Genomic DNA, 22924 nt, shown 5'->3' on the forward strand with positions numbered 1-22924 from the left:
GTCGCCGCTCGCGGAAGCGGGCGCAGGAATGCGGCCACACCGCCGCTACAGTGTTGTTGTTTTGCACTCGGTCCGCCATCGGGACGCTTCTCGAACTTCCTCGCCGGGATCAGTGATCCACCGGCTTGCCAGCAATCGCGACCGCGGGACTTGCGTGATCCCGAGAGAGCCGATCGCGTCCACTGGGTAAGCGGTACCAACTTTCTCATCATAAGTATTCTGGAAGTCCTGCTGCTATTTACATGCGGACGCGTTTTAGGCGCTTATCAAAAGTTGGGCTCATTCGGGGAGAATTAGACGCTCATTGTACTAAAACGGACCGCAAATGTCAGTAAACACGTGAATCGACACTACGGTGTAGCCGGGATAAGAAAAACACTTTCGGCTATATTATAGATCAACTTCCCAATAACAACATCAACAGTCTACCTCCCAAGTAGTGCGAACATGTGCTTACGGGAAGATCGCTGTGGCCAAGGGGCGAAAAAAGTTATGGTAGCACTTGTTTAAACCAAGTGGTGTAAATCTGTAAGCCCGGTCACTTTTCATAGTGTCTTTATACTATTCATTTTCTAACTGCGTAAGATTGCGTGATACTTCGGTGTCCATGGTTACCCTGTTTTCGGAATATATTTATATTGCACTTCGGTTGCACCTATACTGAGAGGCATGGAGACGCGTTTCTTTAAGTGATCCGGCGTAGCGCCGCGCTGTTTATTGTTTTGTAGCGACGGCGTGCGGAGATCGCACGTGGTCTTTGGGGATCGCGGGACAAAGGGCATGGTGTGGGAGACCACCGGAGGAGAATAGGTGAATGGGAGGGTGGGGGAAGGCAATACGGAGGGAACGGGACCATCGGGTTACCCCTACTGATTCCGCGCCGGACGGTCGCCGGGCGGACGGTGGGGGCGTGCTGGCCGGCCCTCCTGTCAGTCGGTCAGTGGAGAAAATAGAAAACGTGCTAACAGAAGTGTTTTTATTTGTGTTTAATATTTGTATGTGTTTTACACTGTACATGTGCTTCATATCTATCTATCTATCTATCTATCTATCTATCTATCTATCTATCTATCTATCTATCTATCTATCTATCTATCTATCTATCTACATTGGTAATGTAATATTATGTACAAACAAAAGAATTGACTAAATGAATTAACATGAGGTTTAATTCCAACCCCTGCTCTATACCCATCAGTATTACTAAGGGGAATGATGGACTATGTCCACCAGTAACCCAAAGCGAAATCTGAATGTTGGCTGGGATGATCACGCCCAGTGCCCCGTTCATAACATCTCAGTGAAAAAAAAACATAAATCCTGTTTTAGTTCTCTTGTGGCTGCAGCCTTGGGGGTTTGGAAAAACCAAGGATCAATAATCCACATGGCAGGAATGTTGCAGCACATGCATCGACTGCATAAGAGACGGCATCGGAGCTGAGATGAGTCGACTCGCACTGCGCTGAGAAAGGCTTGAGGAGACAGTGCAGAATGACAGACGCGTACCCTAACACGTGCCTGGTGCTGCTTTCAGTTCCATAAACCAAGCAGTGGGAGCTTGTCGGTTTCCTTTTGAAAATTCATCTGAATTTGTGTGGGTAATGTGCTATTAAAGCGACTGATGTCACTGTCTGAAAGGGCGTCTAATAAAGCAGATGAACAGAAGTCTTTTAGCTGGTTTGCGTTTGTGGAAACTCTGTAAAAAGCAGCTTGATAATGTTTCTCTTCTCGGTGGAATATATTTGGATGTGTTGCCCTGCTAGGAGCTACACCCTGGCAGCAAAGTTGAGTCATCGCTTGGAACGGTGATTCATCTCCATTTCAGCAGATTGCACTTTGGAGAATCCGCCGATCAGATATCTGAGATTTTCTACTGTCCTGTTTGCTCGCGGTCTTCATGTAGCTCGTTGGAAGCGATCGATGACGTATGGAACTGGTTTTGGGGAGACTCGTTGTCTGCTGGACAGTGCGGCAGGCCTTTTCCCCCTGAGTCGTGACGGCTTTTCGAAATGTTCGGTCCGATATTTTCCATATTTGGTTTATTTGGTTTGGTTGGTCTCTGAATTCCAGCAGGTGAACTGTCGTCTAAGCAGAGTTCCTGTGTGGGGAGAATGTAGACCCTCTCCATGATCTGCAGAACGAAGCCTAGTCAGGTTACAGTGATCCTGTCTCCATGGAAACACACACACAAACTTGCCAGGCAGATGTCCAAGCATGTCTTTCCCATGGTTTCTTTTTTAGCTAAACAGGACGTGAACAAACAACGCTTTTCATGTTTCGCCAATGACAGCATGTCTCTGGGCGAAGATCAGATTTTTAAAAATCTCCTCCCTTGAACTCGTGTTGTCACCGATCTGTGTGCAAATGGCCCTTTTTAGTCCAAGACAGAAGCAAGCTGAATCGCCCTTGTCTAAATGTGCACCATGTGATATCGTAGGAGTTTGACCACAGGTCAGCTTCTGTCAGTCTTTAAATCAGTCGTTCCCATGAAGATCTCATTGCTTGCAAGACACCCCAGGAAAACACATCGATGCGTTTCAGTCGACGTGTTTTGTTTTCCTGATTAAACTATATGCATTTCACCTAAGAGCATGACATTAGAACAGAGGAAAAAGATTAGCTGTAATGTTAAGAGTAACAAAGAATTACTTGTTTTTGTTGTTGCTAGTATTTTTTCCTCTGGTTTTAAATATTTTTTTTAGAAAGAAGAATGCAGGCCAATGATAAATTTATTTTATGGACCTGGCATCTACAACCACAATAATACTCACCCTGTTAATGATGGGATGTTGTGTAGCTCAGAGGGCTAGTGACCTGTGTTCAGAAGGTTGTTGGTTCCAGTCCCACGGTGGGCAGAGCAATCACAATTGGGCCAAAGGGTAAGGCCCTTAAACCAAACTGCTCCAAGGTTGCTATAAACTTTCAGAGCAAGTGGGACCTGCTGGTTCACACTGGCCCATGTGTAAGTTTCTGCTTCTGGTCAGGAGTGGGATATCCAAGGTATATTACTGTAAGTTTTTCTAGGAGAACAATACTAGAAGCTTGTAATTAAGGCGTAATCTGGCTGCTTGTGACTCGGTCCCGCATCCCGGAGACGACACTGGGCGAGTATTCGCGGCTCGCGCCATAAAACACGCCTGCTGACGGACGGAGGCGGGCCAAAGTGTGCGGGAAACACTCCTCGGCCCTCTGCATTCCCAGCATGCTCTGCCCATCCGCTCTGCGGTCTCGTTCCTGGCCGCCGTGCGGAATCGGAAGGTTATGCATTTGCCGCAGTGTGGTCCAGAGACGTTGGAGGCAAACTATTTGTCGTTACACTCAAGTAATGCATAGTTTATGGTTGGTGGGGGGGGGGATACACAGAACAGAAGAAGAGGCTAGTTTTCATGGGGGGGACATTAATCCATCTGGGGGTCTTTGGTAGATTGTTACCTTCCTGGTAGCTTTTCTGCTGATGTTTTATATAGTATTGTTTTGTGGGCACGGCTGCCCATTAATGCGTGTGATCCGGGCTGCTGACGTCAGCTATCTCAAAATGGTTTCCTCTCAGATTAAATCAGGCCGTATTTGTCCCCGGTCTGTACATGCTTTACATTCCCGTGAATTCACATGACCGCCCCTCCTCCCCACACCCTCACTGGAAAGTATATTATTCTAAGCAGATGTCACCACCCCCCCCCCCCGGCTTCTGCCGAAAGTGCTAGTGGTCATGCCAACCGTTTCCACGGAGCCCACGGCTTTCCCTGCTGTCCAGTGAAGCGCCAGGGCTTTCCTGGAAACGTCAGAGGAGCGGAGCGTAACTCCCTCCAGGCGGCGAGTCCCGGTTTCTACCAGTAAACAGCGGTGACTCACGGCTCTGCTATGCTCCCCTTTTACAGAGGGTCTCCGAGCGGTGTGGGAGACCGCCATGAAGACGGAGCGAGGCTGGCTGGGCGGGCGGGCACGTGCCCCTCCCCCCACGGTGCCGGCACCCCAACGTGCAGCATAACACCATTTCTGCTGATCTGACTGTATAGACAGCTGCGGAGTTGAAATAAGTTGTCCCTTTTTACATTTGCGTTTCCGCTGTTTTGACAGACCTTTTCCGCTATACTGTCTCACTGCATTTCCATAATTTAGCAGACTCTTCTGCCCAAAGTGGCGCACAAGAGAGAAAATCTTGAAGCAGAATAAGATCAGCCAGCAACCCAGGAGCAGCTGGGTTTAATGGCCTTGCTCATGGGCCTGATTGTCATTGCTCTCCCCAAAATGGGATTGGAACCAACAACCTTCTGAACACAGGTGACTATCCCATTGAGCTACACAATGTCCCATCCCTAACAGGTGAGCACTATTATGGTTGTAGATGCCGGATCCATAAATTAAACCTTAATTTTTTAGTTACTAAAGAGAATTACTGTTGCTGTGCTGATTTCACTCTGCCTTGAGTTTCACAAACGCTGTATTGCGTTATCCATCCATCCAGAAGAACTCATACTGTAGCCATCAAAAAATAAATCGGCAAATAACCAAGTGAATCCTCTTGTACGAAGAGCACTGATTCATGAGCCTCCTATAATCCCCTAGGTTAGCATGGTCCACTGATTGCTGCTGGCATTGATCCCCCCCGAGGCCTGTCAGCACCAGTGAGTTTTGTCTTAGGCCACACCCTTTGGTGAAGCCTGGCCCCGCCCCCATAAGGCTGATAGCAATAACTGCATGGCGTGTACACGGCTTTGTCATCTGCTTTTTGGGGGCCTTGACCTGACTACTGTGCCCTGGTGGGAAATATGAGCCATGACTGTCCTACCACATGTTTTTTGTAGCCCACTAAACCTCTTACCAGCCCCTTCAGACACGGTGAGTAAGCTGCTCGGGGCGTGGGCCATGCGGGACCAGTTCGAGCCCCTTTCACTTGCCCCTGCTCACACCTGACCGTTTTTGGTGCCGGAGGTTGGTCTCTTGCACAGTTTTCCCCCATCAATCCCTGCACTTTGACCGGTTGACACTGCCCACCGTTAGGTCTCGCGGTGTGTTTCCGAGGCCAGTGCGCAGCTCAGTGAGTTAGGGGGCTGTGCCTGTGATCAGAAGGTTGCTGGTTCGAATCTCATGGTCGGCCATTAATCCCAGTTGCTCCACGGACTGTCTGACCCAGCTTTCTTGGCTGTACATCACTTTGGATAATCATTAGGTCTTAAGCATACCAATCTGTTTGATGGAGATAATTGTCCTCCACCCCCAAAATCTGGTCCCTTGGAATATGGTGGGTGGAAGCAGTGTATCTCTTACCCAGTCTCTTTTGGGTTAAGCCAGACAGTGATTGGCAGCCCTGTGATTCCGCCCACACTGGACCTAGATGCATCACCTCCTCCATTATCATGTGTTGCTGGTAGGAGTGTTTTGTTGAAGCAGTAAATGTCAATGTATGTCAGGCTCTACCTATGCATCTGTGACCTTTTTTGGCCCCCGTCCTCGCTCCTTTCCCCCCCCGACCCTCGCGCACCTGCCCGCCCACTCTTTGTCTTTGACCGTGACTCAGGATTCTGACTCTCTCTCGACCGTGTCATGACCTCACCTCAGCAGATTTTTTTTTTCTTCGATTATCCTGAAATGAGGGGACATATGGCCTGTGCTTTTGGGTTAAGCTTTGAAAGAATTTTAAGGAAAGGTTGTAACCTCCATCTGTGGGCTGAGGGGACTGAGGTTAATCACGTTTTGTTTTTTGGGAAGATTTTACCGAAAAAGATCTGGAAAAATTCCAGGCTCTTCCTATGACACAGCCCTTTTCACAAAGTCCATGGCTGTCGTCTAAGAGTGTGTATCTGTGTGTTTTTTATCTGCCGACTTGCTCCAGTGATTTCATTGCCTGACTGCGCACAGCTGACTAGTTAAGGGATTTTCCCCATTTGTGGAAGAGAAGGAATTTCCCATGTTTCAACAGATCTTTCAGTTGATAAGGTATCGCCATCCAAACTTGGGCTGTATTTGAGTAAATTAAGAGTCTGGCCATGAATATAAGTTGTACAGTATGATCGGAGAGGGGGAAATTAAGTTGAATTGCTCTATTGAACTCCTGATATTTCTCATTTATTGCATGACTGAATTGACTCATTGCTTCAGCTCAGGAAGAAAGTGAGTATGATGGATTAGTGAGCTCCAGCAAGGCTCAAGATCACCAATAAGACAAACCTGATCTAGAGCCTCACCCTGAGCGATGGCATTCATTCCACTAGGACAGCACAGAGGTCGTGACCTTTCAGGAGTGCAGGGCACTGTGTGCATGGGACACCTGTTTTAAGCTTTAATTCCTGTAAAACATCCAGATTAATTTCCTCCTGAGTATGCATGGTAACAAATACTTATTGGGAATGATGTCAACAGTGATGTCAACAAACGGAGTTTCTCAGCCCATGAATATCATGACTAAGGTAGTACAGTAACAGTCCGTGACGTCGTACTTCATCTTTTATCTGTATATCCGACGCTACCTTTTTGGGTCTTAGACCAAGCTGCTCTTCAGAAGTCCTTCTGAAACTTGGAGGGAAACACAGGCTTGAGGAATGGCTGGGAAGAGCGGAGGTGTGGGAACTGGGAGGAGGTGGGGGTGGCAAAAACACTGCTGGTGTAGAAACTTCAGTCCAAGAAACGATTCCCGTGAAATCAACGCAGAGTCGAATCTGACACTGAGAAAACTGACACAGAAAACATTTTGTAAACTAAAATTGAGTAAGGTATGAAAAATAAAATAAAAATAGCTACAACTGAACAAATACTGTTCGAGTCTCCGCCTGGGTTACATGTGTGTGGAGTCTGCATGTTCTCCCCATGTCGTCGTGGGGTTTCCTCCGGGTACTCCGGTTTCCCCCCACAGTCCAAAAACATGCTGAGGCTAATTGGACTTGCTAAATTGCCCGTAGGTGTGCATGTGTGAGTGAATGGTGTGTGAGTGTGCCCTGCGATGGGCTGGCCCCCCATCCTGGGCAGTTCCCTGCCTCGTGACCATTGCTTCTGGGATAAGCTCCGGACCCCCCGCGACCCAGTAGGATAAGCGGTTTGGAAAAAGGATGGATGAACAAATACTATAATTATTGCTTCCAATATATGACATTAAAACAAATTATATTTTCTGTTACCATTTTAAAGTAGTGTTAAGCTAGGTAGTGTTAAGTTGTGTAAAGCTAAAGTATTGATTTATCTGTAAATGACCATTCATAATGACTAACACATTTTGACGACATTATTAGATAATGTGCACTGTGGGATTCTTTAAAGATCATATTACATAAAATAGCCCTGTAACTTATATCAAGTATGTCTCGAGAAATAAAATTGGTGAAACTCAAACGAAACTGAAATGTGTAAGAACTACGTAGAAATGTGCCTTTAAAATGAAAACTAATAAAGCAACGTTGAAAACTAATATAAAATTTGGAAATCATATAAAAAATACAAATGTATTGTTTAAAAATCAAAACGATAACGACACTTATTATATGGAGGTCCGTGTTGGTTCTCCATAACAGAGCTGTTTGGTTTTCAAAACAAGTACCAAACACCGATAAACACCCCCATGCATAAGCGGGGAAAAGTGCGCAATATCGGAATGTTTTATGGATCTTATAAATACCCATATAATACCAACGCATCCTCCGTCTCCACTAAAACGACGGCGCAAACTACATGTAGTGTCGCTTTTAACTCCGCAAATCCGCAAAATTTACTGTCAGCATGTTCGCTAAAAATAACCGAGGCAGTTGAATACCGTCCTGTGCTGAGGTTCAGAAACGCCGAGGGTAATAGAATAGGGGCCGGCGGGGCTGATGTAGGACGCGACCAAATCGCATTGTCTAAGCAAAAATACAACAGGGACGATCGGTGTGGGGTGGCCCGTGTCTTCGCATTTTATCAGTTTTTCTTTTGGGATTTTTTTATGGGAGGCGTTGTGTACTAGTGCGTTCTCATTCGATTTCATTAAAATCAGACTTCACCCACCTATCTCCAGTAAGTCTCCCCAGTCCAAGTGACAACACAGGCGTCTAACTTTCCGTTTTAAAGAAATATTTCCGCATGCTCTTCTTGCACTCCAGATTTTTTAGCAGATAAACCAAGTCGTTTATCATGATTGAAGTAATTTTTTCCCTTACATCACTCTTTAAAGTTTTGCGACCCTTATTTTCCAGCGATAGGCTATTTAAATTACGTAAGAATTTCTAGGCATAGTAGGTGGGACGTTTTAAAATAAGTCATGCTTGTTTAAAGAGCAGTCTAACCACTCCCAGGCTGCTGACATTTAGACGGCTGACATTTTCGTCCCAGTTAAACACGCCTCGACTGTGGGAATATTTCGTTGCCCAATCAGTGAAGAAATTCACGATAATAAGACAAAACGGACTCTAATTAATGTTTCCATATTATACGTTATTGAGGTATGAATTTATTAATGATCTTTGCACTGTCGCCTTGAAGCGCACGCAGTCGCACACTCCCCCAAGCGCACTACTACTTACCACGGCCACTAGAAAAAAATCACACGTGCAGTTCATGATTTCCCGGAAAATCGGACAAAATTTTCGTGGACTGTCAGTGAGTGCCTTCCCACGAGCACGAGTTATGGGATTAAATTTCCAAACGGTAGGCTTGAAAGCCCTTGCACAGCAATATACGTTCCACGTGTTGCGTTTGACAAGCCTTACGCAGCAATACACAGGGCGGGATTGGCGATCATATCACGGCGAACAGCGCCATCTGCTGACAGGCCGCTGCAAGGTGACGGCCGAAATAAAGCGTCAACTCCTACGGTAGTTTCCTTTTGTCAGGCATTAATCCATCATTTCCCTGCTCAGTTCTTTCACTTCATGTGAAACGTGGTATAACTGAATATGCCGTTTTGAATGTTTTTTTCTTCTAGGCATATTTCTGAGGGATTCTGGCCAAGTGGATGTATACAGGGTATGACGACTAATGTAAAAGGAAGCAACGCTTTAAAGGTGAGAGTGCATTACATTAAATGCTAACGGCGTTTTAACGGCGTTTTTAATGCTGAAAAATGCCAAGTTTTTATGCTAACGGTATTTAGTTAGGGACAGTAATTGAAGTTGCGCCTAAGGCCCAGTGAAAAGTTTGCTTCGTAACTGGGGCGATACAACATTGATAATCAGTTGTGTCGGGTTTTTAACAGGACGGCATCTTTTCCTGCAAAGACACTCATCCTTACTATGATACACAAGTTCTGAATCCAGCTTGAGCAGATTTCATGTTGTGTGGAATGCGTTTTAATAACCAATACAACCGGCAGGCAGATAAGCAGCAATGGGATTGGTAGATACCGTCATTATCGCTAGTGACGATGGCACCTGATTGGTTGTTTTGGGCCCCGCCTCTACCATGTTCCTACAGGTAAAGAAGGAGGTGGGAGAGAATGCCCCCGTCCTTAGCGATGACGACTTGGTGGCCATGTCCGTGCGGGAGCTGAACCAGCACCTGCGGGGCCTCACCAAGGAGGACGTGGTGCGGCTGAAGCAGCGACGGCGCACGCTGAAGAACCGCGGCTACGCCGCCAGCTGCCGCATCAAGCGGGTCACGCAGAAGGAGGAGCTGGAGCGGCAGAAGGCGGAGCTGCAGCGCGAGGTGGACAAACTGGCGCGCGAGAACGCCAGCATGCGGCTGGAGCTGGAGGCACTGCGCTCCAAGTACGAGGCCCTGCAGTGCTTCGCGCGGACGGTGGCACGTGGGCCGCCCGCCACCGGCAAGGTGGGCGGTACCAGCGTCATCACCATCGTCAAGTCTGCCGCCCACAGCCCAAACTCCACCCCCTTCTCCGCCCCTTCCTAGTGCTTATGGTTTTTCAATTGAGGCCCACCTTTTTCCTGGCCCCGCCTCTGTCCCGCCCATGATAATAGTTCATTGGCTGGGGTGAGCCAAGGGGAGGAGCTTTGCCAGGTGACTTTGGGAAAGTACAACGTTCACCGCTTTCCCACATACTCTGTGTTGCGCACTGTGCTTCAAAATTTCCAGCACCGGCAAGGCAACCGTACTGCTTGTGACCTTTTACCCTTATCTTGACAGTTAAGCACTTACAGTATAAAATACTAAAATATGAATATCCATATATACATGCACATGCAGGTGTGAGAAAATGCGAATCCATTGGAATTATCTGTATTTCTGCTGATTGAATCTGATCTAAGGCTCATAGATGTTAGATCTATCAAAGGGGGCAGAACATTTTGCATTGCAATATCTTTAATGGTGAGATCTTTGTTTAACCAGTCAAGGGCATTGAGTGGAAGAGAGATATTTAGTAAGTAGCGGAACTTCTTTTTTTTGGCAGTAATCTCGGATGCTTTCTCTATCTCCTGCTGACCAGAGCTGGGCAGTTGTTAGGGGGATTTTGGCCCGTTGGCCCAGTGCTGTTTCACTTCCTGTATATTTTTGCAATATCTTCCTTGAACAGGCTGCTTCAGGTCACGCCACAGCAGTTCAATGCCATTAAGGTCAGGGCTCTAGAAGGCAGATTGCCTTCCACATGAGCTCCTCTGTTGTTGATTAATTCCCACAACAGTTTTGGATCTTTGTCATGGGGAACCACCGGACTTCCCTTGTGGTTTAGATAAGACAGACGTGCTGATATTCTGCTGTCGGATTTTTCCCCGATCCTGAAACTTGGAATTCAGCGGTTCCTTGGTGATTGCAAGTCATCCAAGCAGCGACGAACCATAATCCGCGCTCTGTCATACCTCACGGGTAGGATGAGGAAGTGGTGCTGGCATGTGGATCTTCGTTTTCTGCAAACACAACAGTGTCTGTTTACCAGAAAGCTCGACCTTTGTCTCGTTTATCAATGGAGTACTGTCTAGATAGTGATGCAGAACATACAGGTGCTCTCTAGCAGCCTTCTGATAGGCAATAGTGTTTTTATTCATTTATTTATTTTTGGAGCGGTGGTTTCCTCTGTGGATTTTACAAGCCGTTTATGCAGAAATCCAGGTAATTCCAAAGGGTAAACATTTCTTGAATCCCAAATGTGTTACATGTATTTAATACCATCTGGTCTCTACAGAGATTACATGAAATCAATTGGAATTAACAGCCAATCAGTTTTGTTTTGTCTGAGCTAAGTGGCTGGAATAGCGCTTCCTGAAATCTATTACGTTACACAAACTTTGTTTTCATTTTGCATGGAGGTCAAGGACATCCCAAAACGAGAGCCGTTGGAAAATCTGATGATAAATTAGGGGCTGCTTAAATCTGAAAGATATTCAGTTTCATATTTATTATGACTTCAGACTAAGGAAGAAAATGTCATAAGTTAACAATAAAGTGAGCACTTGCTTTATGTGTTTCGTAAGCTTTTAAACTCTTGCTGTTATTGCCATGATGCGTGGTAGGTAATCCATATTGGATATCATACGAAGGGGAAACTGCCTTGACATAGAAACACGGTTATGTCCTGTATATTACAGATGAAAACTACTTTTACAATTTTGGTTTCAGCCCAAAAGCAGCAAAACAGCGTCCTGGTTTCAGGTTTCAGGCTCTTGTCATGCTAGAGATCCGTCCCGGTATGGAACATTCCTCCTTCTTACGTGACGTTTAACCGCCGGTCTTGGTAGCTTTCACACAAGGCGTAATAGTTGCCTGGAGGTGGGAAACTCCGACCCAGCAGGGCTGCAGAACTCCGGGTTTAACCACTCGTATCTCGAGGTGTTACACACCAGTAAGTGGTTAACAGGTTGTGCAACAAAACAGAATACCACGCACCTCCGTCACGGAGGATGGAACCTCAGCCCCACCGCCCTTCAGGACCAGCTTTTTTTTCTCTTTTGTACATCAAAGTCAAGATATGTTTAAACGAGATCTGTTAATATACGGTTTATATGCTTAGTTTTTAAATGGCTCTCAAGGCTGTTCACCATCCTTCTTTACGACCCTTTTCCTTGGAATCAAACTCCCTTTGCTTTACGACTAAGCGAGATCATTATCTTTGCTTACCATTTGTACAATGTATCCGCATTTATCGTTTTGTTCATTTTGTGTCTTCCTGTCTAATGAGGGGTTTGTGTTTTGTAGCCCCAACTGTGCGCCTTTGACTGCAAAGCGTTCTCCCGCATGCCTTCTGCTGACGGTATATGTACTTTTGATCATCAACTTAATTCACGACAACTGACAGCTTTTACAGTAAAATAAGAGCATATAGACGTGCAGTCGGTTAGAGACGCAGTGAATAAAAATACTAATTAAGCGTCTAGGCTATTTTTACGCGTGTCGTAGCCTGAAGCGCTACGCACCTGAGCTTGGGAAGTTTAAAGAAAATTAAGTGTCTTTAGCATATGTTCCGTATTCCTCCGTTGAGCGGGATTACTGTAACACTGTTCGTTTTCCACCATAGTGCCTCTGTGTGACCCCGATGCTGTAGAATCTGCCCTTAAACGTGGAATCTGGTGTTGCAAAACACCTTAGTATTTATAGGCGAAAATCGATTTTCCTGCTTCTATACATGAAATCAAGCGTGTCGTTTTTAATGTTGTGTTCTTGGAACCTTAACTGTTATAACTTTAAAAACGCGGTGTGCGTTATAGTGAATATGTATTTGCTAAACAAGATGTACGTTATAGATACTGGAAAATGATTTTTGCATAGGAATAACGTTTAAGGTTGTGCTGGTGCATTTGTAGTCTTGTCAGAACAGGATGTAAATGTGCAGTATTTCGCAAGCTCTCCTTCTTGCCTTTTATCTGTCACTATTCATTTCTATTCGCAAATGGTTCGTTCGTGGAGCAGTAACTGTGAAAAGCACTGATTAAGGTGAAATGTTTGTGACGTCCGACGCCACCGTGTGATGCCTTTAACAAGCCAGTGTTTTGGCAGATGTTTTACATGGTGATTTCAGCACATCCAGATCAATCTGTTTCATTAAATAAAAGTCAAAAAAAGAAAACTTCTACATAGAAAGTTGACAGTGTTTTGTGTTGTGTATGTGCAGTGTTTGTGTTTGTGTCCGCGATGATCACAGGACACTTAGTGTTGTTTTTCTTTTCAATCCAACTCGGTAGACCCCCACTGTTGGTATCGCCGATCCCGACCCCAGCCCAAACCTGCCTAACTAGGCATAATGTCTTCTCATGTCCCCCGCCTTACTGATGGCCTTGCCTGGTAGTATACCTCATGTCCTGCTCCCTATAATAATATACACATTTAAATTACTAGGTGGTAAAACCGTATTTTAACGCTAGAATCAGATCTCAAAATTAAACGGAAGAATCGATGCATTCAATGCAGTGCGTCAGTGACCTTTTGCGGTAAGGTCGGGACCAGAGGCGCTGTCGGGGAGTGTCCATGAACCAGCGTCCAGAAGCATGGAGGCAGAAAGGGAGAGAGTGCTCTTTATAATTTCAAGTTTTAAATGATGTTAATGACGCAGAGCAGCGAGACAGAAAGTGAGAGTACAAAAAGGAAGTGGCTGCTTTCCGGGGTGAATCTCCGCTCCCTGTGTGGTCTTTAGGTCTGAATCACTCCGTGTCTCATCGTTATATAGTCATCGTACACATTTGTCAGTTCTTCCGGCATCTTTGAGTAAGTAAGCCATTTTCTACAATTAGTTTTAATCTGTGTGTCCTAACACCAGGGAGGTGAGCAGGTCCGGGTCTTCGAAGTTCGGTATTCCCTCTTGCGAGTAACGTAACAGACACGAGCATGGAGGACAAGGGAAGACAGTCCAATCTTTCAGCACCTAGGCTCTCCAGCGGCCACCTTCTAACGTTTATCACGTCTATGCACCAACTGATGCATGTAAAACCTGCACGCGATTATGAACACAATCCATCTAAATGACTATTTTGCGTTAAAAAAAGCATATAATAACAAAAATGTTTGTTTATGACATTGCTGAAAAGATAAAAAGTCATTGACTTGATAAACTCAATAGGACACTTGTAGAGTGTGTAACCATGCAATGTTACACATCGTTTTGTAAAGTGTTACATGCAATGCTGTGGTCCAGCATTATCTTTAAAAGGACACCACCAGCAGGGGCGAAGTATGGCCATGCAGATCCAGGGGGCGCACCTTTCACGGGAGCCTGTGAATACGTACAATTATTTACAATGTGGGGCGGGGAGCCTACAATTTCTAGCTACTTCTCTGTCCACCAATGGGCAGTTGCTGTGCTCCAATAATATTGTCATTTCCTGTTTTATATGCATTTTAATTTCAGTACTTCCTGTCATGTTATTTTTAATGCAGATGCGAACTGTTGCGTTTAACGCTCATTCTGATATGCTAATGGACTGCCCACACACACATTTTGTTCTAGTCTTCTTGAAGTTTTGAAAATGACAAAGTAAATTATTGCTGTATATAAGAGTTTACCGTTTGTTTTTTTGTACTTTTAATAAAGTCTCTTCCCTCCCGTGAAAACAGTAGGCAGAATGCTAATTCCATGTACTGTAATGCAGCTGCCACCACACTAACCAGCATAGTGGGAAAATGGAAACTATGTTCTGAAACTACGATGCTATGAGATCATTTATGAATTGGAAATTTAATTGCTCTTCGCTTTTACCTTCTTTGACTTGTAACTTCACAGTGCAATGTCAGCCCCCGAACGCTCATCAGGAAAAAGTTTTACAGAGTTGTTTAAAATGTTTTATTGTGCACATACAAGTAAACAATATTTTACAACAGATGATCAGACGAGGCTATATCTGTGGAAAGAGGCCACCTTAATTCTGAGTCTCTCTAGTTTCCAAGAAGGGTTACTATCCCAGAAGCCATTCATGTGGGCTTAATTCCACTGCTTAATTTGGTTTACTTTTTATTTGTCTTTTTTTGGGGGGTGGATGTCATTTCTTGGGATGCATTTCGGCTCTGGAAAAAGAAAGGCAGCCACAGACAGGGTTGGTTGGGGGGGGGGGGGGTGGTTGGGAACCCCTGCCCTGAGTCCCACACAGGAACGCCGAACCAACTTTTGACAGCCCCACCCCTACCTCGCGATTCCAGCTCGCACACGGCGGCTGTCGTTGGCACCAGTGTGAATGAAACAAAAAAAGTTAGTGACACAGTGAATTAAAATAGCTTGTACACAACGCTTGTAGAAATACTGCAATATGCATAAATCCTGTGGTGGAGTCCTGTCACGTCACCATTAACACCTGATTTCTCAGCATTTAAAGCTTCGATATATTAAGCATATACAGACTTGCACCTTAATGCATCAGGGATATGTTATGCTAAACAAGAATTTAGAATATCACACCACACAACTAAGTGACAAGCTGCATTAGCGGAGTAAAGAAAAATTATATAAAAGGTCAAAGGTGGAAGATATGTCTAAAAAGATTCTCCCTTTCCAACTTAATTCCCAAATTAGTTCTGAGGTAACCGTGTTTTTTCAAACCAAGCAGGACGAGTCCTTGTGGAACTGGTGTGATGCGCACTTTCCTGTCAATAAACGCATTTTTACATGCACATTTACGGCACAGAATGACGAAATCCATCTTAACGTGAGCCATCAGAACTAAAGCAATTTTTCCCATGACAGACATATGAGGAATGCGTTGCGGCAATCTCGCGTCATAAAATTAAAAATGAAAACTTCTTTATAAACAGGACAGGTGTTCATTAACAGGAAGTTTGTTTAATCCATACATACATAGCTTGTGCAAAATTTAAAAGAAATATCATTAAAATTAAATAATGAGGGGAAAAAAATTGCATGCCTATTACGCGGTGCTTTACTAGTGCATGGTCTCATAGCTTTGACCCTTGAGGGGAAGAATGATTTTCGATCCTATGCTCAAAGTCCACCGTTAATTTACTGCTGTAAAAACCATTACCGAGGTCCAACATTGCATTATAAATCAGCGCAAAGGTTTCTCTACGTATCTTTTCTGATTCCTGATGCCCCTACAACCTCCCGACTGTACACAAAACGCAGAGCATCGAACCACAGCAGATAATACTTGGCCTTCAACACCCATGCTTGGCGGGTTGTCCTCTTGAGCATCAGATCTGTAGGCGCTGAAAGGAGAAAAGGCTCCTCTGCATCCCAATTTGGAGCTGAAAGTTCAGTCTCTCCAGTCAGGTTTGGCTGATAGCCAATGGCATTTGTGGCGACAGGCAGGGGAACCAATCGGCTGGGCTTGGAAGGCTCCCCTTAATGTCAGGTGACCAGCCTCGGCCCCTCCCCCCCACCACATCCCCAGGGCCCTAGAACTCATCATCTGAAGTGATCAGCATAATCTTGTCGTTCTTCTTGGGCTTCTTGGAGCTTGCGACAGCGGTGGTCGCTTTGCCATTTTGCTCCACCTCCTGGGTGGACTGCTGCGTGTACTGCTGGTAAGCTGGGGAGAAGTTGTGGATGGCGTCCTGCACCATGTCGTTAGGGTTGATGGTCTCCTTCAGCCCGCTGGAGATGCTCTGCATGGGCGCCCCGTTGGCTGAGGGAAATAAGGCGAGAAGACAGACACGCTGGTCAAAGACAGACACAGGGGGGCGCTGTTCAGGGCCCATTCTGTGCACGTGGCGGGGGGGGGGGGGGGGTCTCTTACACGAGCTCCCTCAGTAAGGAAAGTTTCTTTCATGCAGTTATATATTCTTATACTCAAAGTTTGAGGTCATGTCCTGCATGCACTCCGATAAACGACTCCCGAATCTGCCTCCAAATTAGCTACGCTCTGGCTATTTTAATTCTGGGTTTAAAAATTTGACCCCCCCAGCTTACACGGGCCTCGCTAGCTCTCCAGCGAGTCTCAGCGACGCACGGCTGCTTCCGCCTGCCGTTCAGGCAGCATGCAGGCCCGAAAGCTGAAGCTGGACACAACACTGAGGCCTCTCAGCAGCTAGCTGCTGCCTCTGCTTTGCTCACATGAAAGTAGATAAAAGGGCAGCAGAAGCTCTTAGATGTTTAATAGGAATTATTAATAGAATAGTGTTGTCCCAGACCTCAGAAGCTAGCTGTGGGTGTAGCGCAAGATGCTTTAATCCATTGTGTGAGGCCCTGCAGCCACCAACTTGTGGGTAACAGTACAGCTGAGGGCGTAGGCCGAGGGCGAAGCGCTGAAGCTACCTTTCGCTTTAAAATCCCGAGACTTATGGAGCAGCGTCTCCCAATCCGGTCTTCGGGAAACCTACAAACAGGCTGCGAGGGAGCAAAAATGCGGACCGGCTGAGAGTCCCCGAGGAGCGGATTGGGCGACGCTGGTATAGAGGAAAGTCATGCATAAATGTTCAGGGTCTGCAGCTCATGATGTGAAACCAGAGTGTGAAAGGAAACCCACCCAGCTACAAGAAGCAGTTCATCATCAGGAATAATCTATCTGAAAGGCGTTAAAATACACACACTACGTTAACTGCCCCTTTTATGAAACAAAAGTCACCAGTTAGAGCTCGATGATCCAATCTGGGATAATCTATCCCCCGAAACTCACTGATTTTCCTCTGATCTCAGGAACACAAGTGTAACTAAATCACAGTAGGCAGGAGTCATATTAAGCAGTAATCCTGGCCATACATCCTGCTTTTGGATCAGTGAATCCTGTGTCTTCAGGAAACTAGCCAATCACTGCATGTTTATGAGGGACCGCAGTGAAAGATACCCGGGAACTGCAAGAAACAGGCCAATCACAGGCTTCAAAGTAGCTGCTTATAAAAATGGCTATTCTTTGTCACGAGGCACATCACTTATTAAAATGAAGGTTTTGTGGAATTTGCCCTACCATAAGTTACCAAATTCTACACTAGTTAAAAAGTAAACATTATGCCACCATAAAAGTTGAGTAGCCAGCCATGGTCTTCATGTGTCTTATCAAACCAGCAATGAATCATAATTACCCAGAGAGGTTTCTTTAGGCCGTCGGAATCCACAGTGGAAGTTACTCATAATCTATTTTCCACAAGGCAGCCTGTCCAGGAAAGAACAACACCTGGGACAGTCTGCATTCGTCTACTCACTGGAGGGGGGGGGGGGGGTTCCCACTAAACACAGACACCCCGACCACGAACATCATGTGACCAGATTTGGTACCAGTCAGGCACAGACCTGCTTAATAACGCTGTTCTTTCTGGATACCCCAGCAGTAGACCCCCGTTTATGTTTCCTGCGACTTTCCCAGGTCGCACGTGAAGTGTGAAGCTATACTCCCCCCCCACCCAACACCGCCCCCTGCTGACAGACAGCAAGAAGCGCGGCTTCAACAAACTGCACCATCCTCTAGGTGGACGGCCCTGATAAGGAACGCGCAACTGGGGCTGGCAGCTTAGCTGGCCGCACAGCTTAGCCTTAACGCCACGCCTGAGCACGCCCACCAACGCCGCGCTCCGCTGGCCATGCCGCCTGGGGGGGTACAAGCGCAGACCACCCCCAACATCAGGCTGGCCTCATAAAGCCACTGAGCGTGAACGGGCATGGATGCACCGTAGATGAAGGTCCGTTTTGGTGCTGGGGAGGGCGTGCGGGCACACGCAGTGTATAAACAGGAGCCTGTTATTGCATATCGCACTGTGGCTGTAAAACACAGAGCACTTAATATTAATATTAATTACATCCTGAAATGCAATTATACGTGTTCTATTGAAAAAGATCATTTATTAAACGCTTTATTTACGGTTGCTGCTGCATCGCTTTAAAAGCAGCCGGGAGTGTCAGTAATGTCATACGATACGTTTGAGCACAATGGCGTCCGGTTCTCACGTGTTCTGCCTGATCAGGACTCCCCCATGAGCATCGGGGCCATTTCAGCTCCACATTCCCACAATTCCCAGCTGTCCATTAAACTCCCCCCCCTTTCTTTAGCGCCCAGATCCACCAGGTCTGGCTTATGTCAGTTACCACGCCGCCCTCCGCACGGTGTTCATGAAAGACCAGACTGCGATCGACAGAGTCCTACAAGTGAGCACCACTCAGCTGGGATCTTTTAAAATAATAAAGTACGCCCACTCTGCATTGTCGACAAATTAGCATTTAGAACTAACAACTAGAAGGTTCTCCGGGAGGGATTAAACGGAGCCGCTAGTCCAGTCTAAGACGACCGTGACCGGTTTGGTTGACCAAGCAGAACGAGTCTGAGGGTCACACCCATTTTTCTCTTTCATTTCCTCCCTTCTTTCAGCCTAAGTGCAGGTGAAAACGTGGCCTGGCAGCAGCTCTCAGCCGCTCCAGCGCACTGGGGACGAGGTTGGTGTGAGCGTGTCAGGAAATGGGAAGCAGGGTGATGGTAAGAGGATATGGGCCGTGAGCAGCCTGGCTGGCGTGGCTATCAATGGGGAGGATGGGAACCGTCCCAGCCACCGTGGGGAGGGGGGGTGCCGCTGTGGTTTAGCGCCCTCTCTGTTCACACTCAAAAATGCACCTACGGCTGGACACCCGCTCACGTCACAATCGGGGCGGGTCAGGAGCAGAGAAAGAGGACTCTGCACGTAGATGGCTGCGGCCGGCCGAGGTACCTGGAGCCTTGTTGTCCTTCTCCCGGTACACGGTGCAGGTGAAGGCGTAACGGAGGGCGATGGCAGCGAAGAACATCTCGATGCAGATGATGAAGTTCTGCCAGCCTGCTGCCACGGTACCGGCACCCACCTCGTGCCCGTCGATGACCAGCGCCTCCGGGATGACGCCACATCGCTCCAGGATGGCCAGAACCATGCCTGCGGGTGCCAGACATCAGCTGAGCGGGTCCACCATTCTCCACCAATCACAGCAGTTGTCACATGATAGGAATCACGACCTCCCCACCAATCGCCTCTGTTTTTACACAGCCAGGCTTAATTAATAGCATGTAATAGCCAATCCTTCATTCTTAAGCTACTGACATTACCGTAAAATATGAATGTATATTCACCACGAGTCCAAAAGCTGCTTATATTGACAGTTTGCATTGATACAGAACGTTATCCATGGTTTTGGCTAGTTACAGCCTCTCTGGTCAACTTAAACACTAATCTATAAGTAAACAGTGAACAAACGTCAGAATTATGGAAGTCGAAAACTACCTATCTGATAGCGTCAAATATATTTTGCCTAGCTAAAGTGAACATGAGTATGCAGATATAAATAAAATAATATTTGGCGTTATTTCTACCATTTTCAAATTTAATTTTAAAACAAGCTGAGCCGCCGGGGACTGACCTTGCCAGAAGGAGAGGAAAATGACGGACTTGATGGTGAGGAACTTCAGCACAGGCTCGTATGGCCGCAGGAGCTCGCTAGTGGCGAAGTAGAAGAGGAAGAGGGCGTAGAGAGCCAGGCTAACGGAGATGTTGTAGATGATGGTGATGTAGAGGTAGCCCCCGGTGACACTGCGGGGGGGGGGACAGACAGAGGCGGGTCACATCACCGGTACCGCGAACCTGGACTCGCCAACATTAAAGATGGCCGCTTAATTAGCTACGTCAAGCTATCACCACAGTCACCGACTATATTATTAGTGTAAATATGTTCATGTAGATGCCGTAAAATGCGATGGGGTAAAAGTAAATCAGGAATAAACGTCTGGAGTCCCTCACTTAAAGTCTCCGTCGTGATATTTGCCGAAAGCCTGAAGGAAGATGGTGATGACAGCCATGGTGGGTTTCACGACACAGAACTGCAGTGTCGCCTGGGGGGTGCAAAGAACACAGAGAGTCAGAAAGGCGGCGCAGGGCAGCCGGGACAGGGGGCTGCGTTCCCCTCTACCGCAGCGCCAGGCGCCATGATCAGAGAGCGGTTTCCATATGCGAATTATCCCTGCCCTCGATTAAGCCAAAGTGGATTGAAAAACAGCCCCTGCTACCTGATATTCCCACCCAAAAAAAAAAAAAAACTACATAAAATTTAAAAAACTAAGAATTATTATTATTATTATTATTATTATTATTTCTAGAAAGTTCAACCTTAGCTCACAAACATGTTGCAAAAGGGCTGTGGCTCACAGATGACTGAAAGGCCGTGGTGGTGAAATGATGATGTGCACCATCGTCTGCGGTGAGTGGGATCATGGCCCAATCATCACACCCCAAAGACTCAGGCAGAGGACCAACATGAAGCCACTGAATGGTGCATCCATCAACTATACACGTTCAGGGGAGGATGACATTGATTTTACCACTTCTGAGGATTTTAAAAGCATTTTCAATACGACAATGCCAGAAATGACATGGCTAAATGGGTTAGACTGCCCCCCTCTGGCCTGTAATCAAAGTCACAAATGGACCATTAATAAATTAATGCTCCCTAGATGGACCCACAGTGGATGCATGAGCAGCCATGGGTACAGGTTAACCTGGAATGCCGCAGTGGTCCGATTTCGACTCTGCACATTCTGCCAGCAGGCCAATGTCCACAGTACGAATTCTGAACATTAAGGTCTCTAACAGAAGCACTGCGGGTTCATCGTACGGGACACTGGGGTCACTAACAGAGGGGCTGCAGGTTCAGGTAAACTCGAACATTACATCCGAATGTCACTACAAATGGGTACAGTGTTGAATTGCAAATACACACAGAGAATAAAGGACATTTTTAGAAATGATCTGCTCTTAAATTACCTATATTTGTTTTTCTGAAACTTTGTATTTTGATTATTATAATAAACTATTTTTGAGAAAAAAAAAAAATCACAGCTCTTGCTTTTTATGCAAATTAGCTGGGCCTCCCTACAGGCCACTTGACACTCTACTGCCCAGATTTCACATGTAATCTGATCGCCGTCATTCAAATCAATGTAAATCAGCACAGCGGCCGTCACCATGGAGAGAGACGCATCTGTCAGTGCATCCAGAATGCAAAGTTGCTTCCCTGACCCCCCCACTGAGACTTTGGTAGGGGTGATGACGATCCCCTCAGAGTCTCAGAGGCCTGTTTGTCATGTCTGTCCGCACACCTCCCTATCGCCCCCCCAATCGATCCCTAGGAACTACCACACAAGCCGAAACATTTCAACCAAATATTTGAACTCATCACTTAGACATGCAGATGTCAATAATTTACTCAGACAACTTGTCAAATTCCACACACTTAACACACCAGTTTCACCGATATTTTTGCTGTTCTAATTTAAACGTAATCAAAAACCAAACACATACACTCTTTAATTTCGACACATAAGAAAGGCCTTCCTGTAAAGTGCCACAAGCACGTTTCCCATCTTATGGTGGTGGGGGGGGGGGCTTTGTTTACCTGCCCCTACTTCAGCGTAATATTGACCCTGCAGTTGGTTCAACATGTCCCTTACATACAGGCTTCACCAGTCGCCCAGAGCTTGCCCCGCAGAGCTGAGTGAAACCTGACCGGCAATATCATCTCACGTTTACTCCAAACAGGTTTTCATTTGCTCTGCCCACCCGTGCTGTATGAAACGACAGGACTGTGTCCTCAAAGGAACAGCCAATTCAAGCAGTCCTTTTGAAAAACAAGCAAGCATGACCAGAATACCATTTTTTTATTTCCAAATCCACCAAACATACCCTCATGCCCCATTAATTACTAGCTCTCTAAAACTCATACACGCCATTCCATTAACTGCCATTAATATTCAGCAGGCGTGTCATTAAGTTACATTCATACAACAGTACCGATGAGAAATACTGACCTGTTTGCAGAAGCGCAGAAACCCGATGGAATAGCTGCTCCCTCCCAAACAGCACGTGCCGTACAGGCAGCTGGACCTACATGCCAATGAACACACATTCATTACCAACCTCACCGTATTCACTATATTAGGTAAGCCAGTGTTTCCCAACCCGGTACTCAGTCCATGTTTTTGCTCCCTCCCAGCTGATGCAAAAATGTGGGCTGTCTGTGGGTTCCCAGGGACCAGACTGGGAAACACTGCAGTATGCAGTAAAATCTCAAGATATCCCAACGCACTCCGGTTTCCCCCCACAGTCCAAAAACATGCTGAGGTTAATTGGAGTTGCTAAATTGCCCGTAGGTGTGCATGTGTGAGTGAATGGTGTGTGAGTGTGCCCTGCGATG

The 22924-nt window shown here is 46.3% G+C and overlaps 2 protein-coding genes and 1 long non-coding RNA gene across 4 annotated transcripts in view; 1 reads left to right on the forward strand and 2 right to left on the reverse strand.

The window, feature by feature from the left end:
- Positions 1 to 19306, forward strand: mafk (v-maf avian musculoaponeurotic fibrosarcoma oncogene homolog K). Of its 2 annotated transcripts, XR_007384526.1 has the most exons (4): positions 1 to 186; positions 8888 to 8966; positions 9376 to 13551; positions 19086 to 19306. XR_007384526.1 is itself a non-coding variant. In XM_048990307.1 (3 exons), exons 1-3 carry the CDS (start codon positions 29 to 31, stop codon positions 9808 to 9810), a joined length of 672 nt encoding a protein of 223 aa, XP_048846264.1. In that variant the 5' UTR covers positions 1 to 28; the 3' UTR covers positions 9811 to 14503. The 2 variants fall into 2 exon arrangements, 1 of the variants encoding a protein (XP_048846264.1); XM_048990307.1 differs by lacking the exon at positions 19086 to 19306 and having other exon boundaries at positions 9376 to 14503.
- Positions 6257 to 8667, reverse strand: LOC125717411 (uncharacterized). The gene is made up of 2 exons (XR_007384528.1): positions 8487 to 8667; positions 6257 to 6671 (listed from the first exon to the last, which is right to left on the reverse strand). It is a non-coding gene; the product is annotated as an uncharacterized LOC125717411 (long non-coding RNA).
- The window catches only part of tmem184a (transmembrane protein 184a), a 16638-nt gene continuing 8323 nt past the window's right edge, over positions 14610 to 22924 (reverse strand). Inside the window, exons 5-9 of the mRNA XM_048990287.1 lie at positions 22539 to 22614; positions 20476 to 20567; positions 20099 to 20268; positions 19420 to 19617; positions 14610 to 16415 (exon numbers count right to left, since the gene is read on the reverse strand). Coding sequence (XP_048846244.1) covers positions 16186 to 16415; positions 19420 to 19617; positions 20099 to 20268; positions 20476 to 20567; positions 22539 to 22614 — 766 coding nt within the window. The 3' untranslated portion in view covers positions 14610 to 16185. The remainder of the gene's footprint in view (positions 16416 to 19419; positions 19618 to 20098; positions 20269 to 20475; positions 20568 to 22538; positions 22615 to 22924) is intronic.

This window comes from Brienomyrus brachyistius, chromosome 22, assembly GCF_023856365.1.
Source record: "Brienomyrus brachyistius isolate T26 chromosome 22, BBRACH_0.4, whole genome shotgun sequence".
Classification (NCBI taxonomy): domain Eukaryota; kingdom Metazoa; phylum Chordata; class Actinopteri; order Osteoglossiformes; family Mormyridae; genus Brienomyrus; species Brienomyrus brachyistius.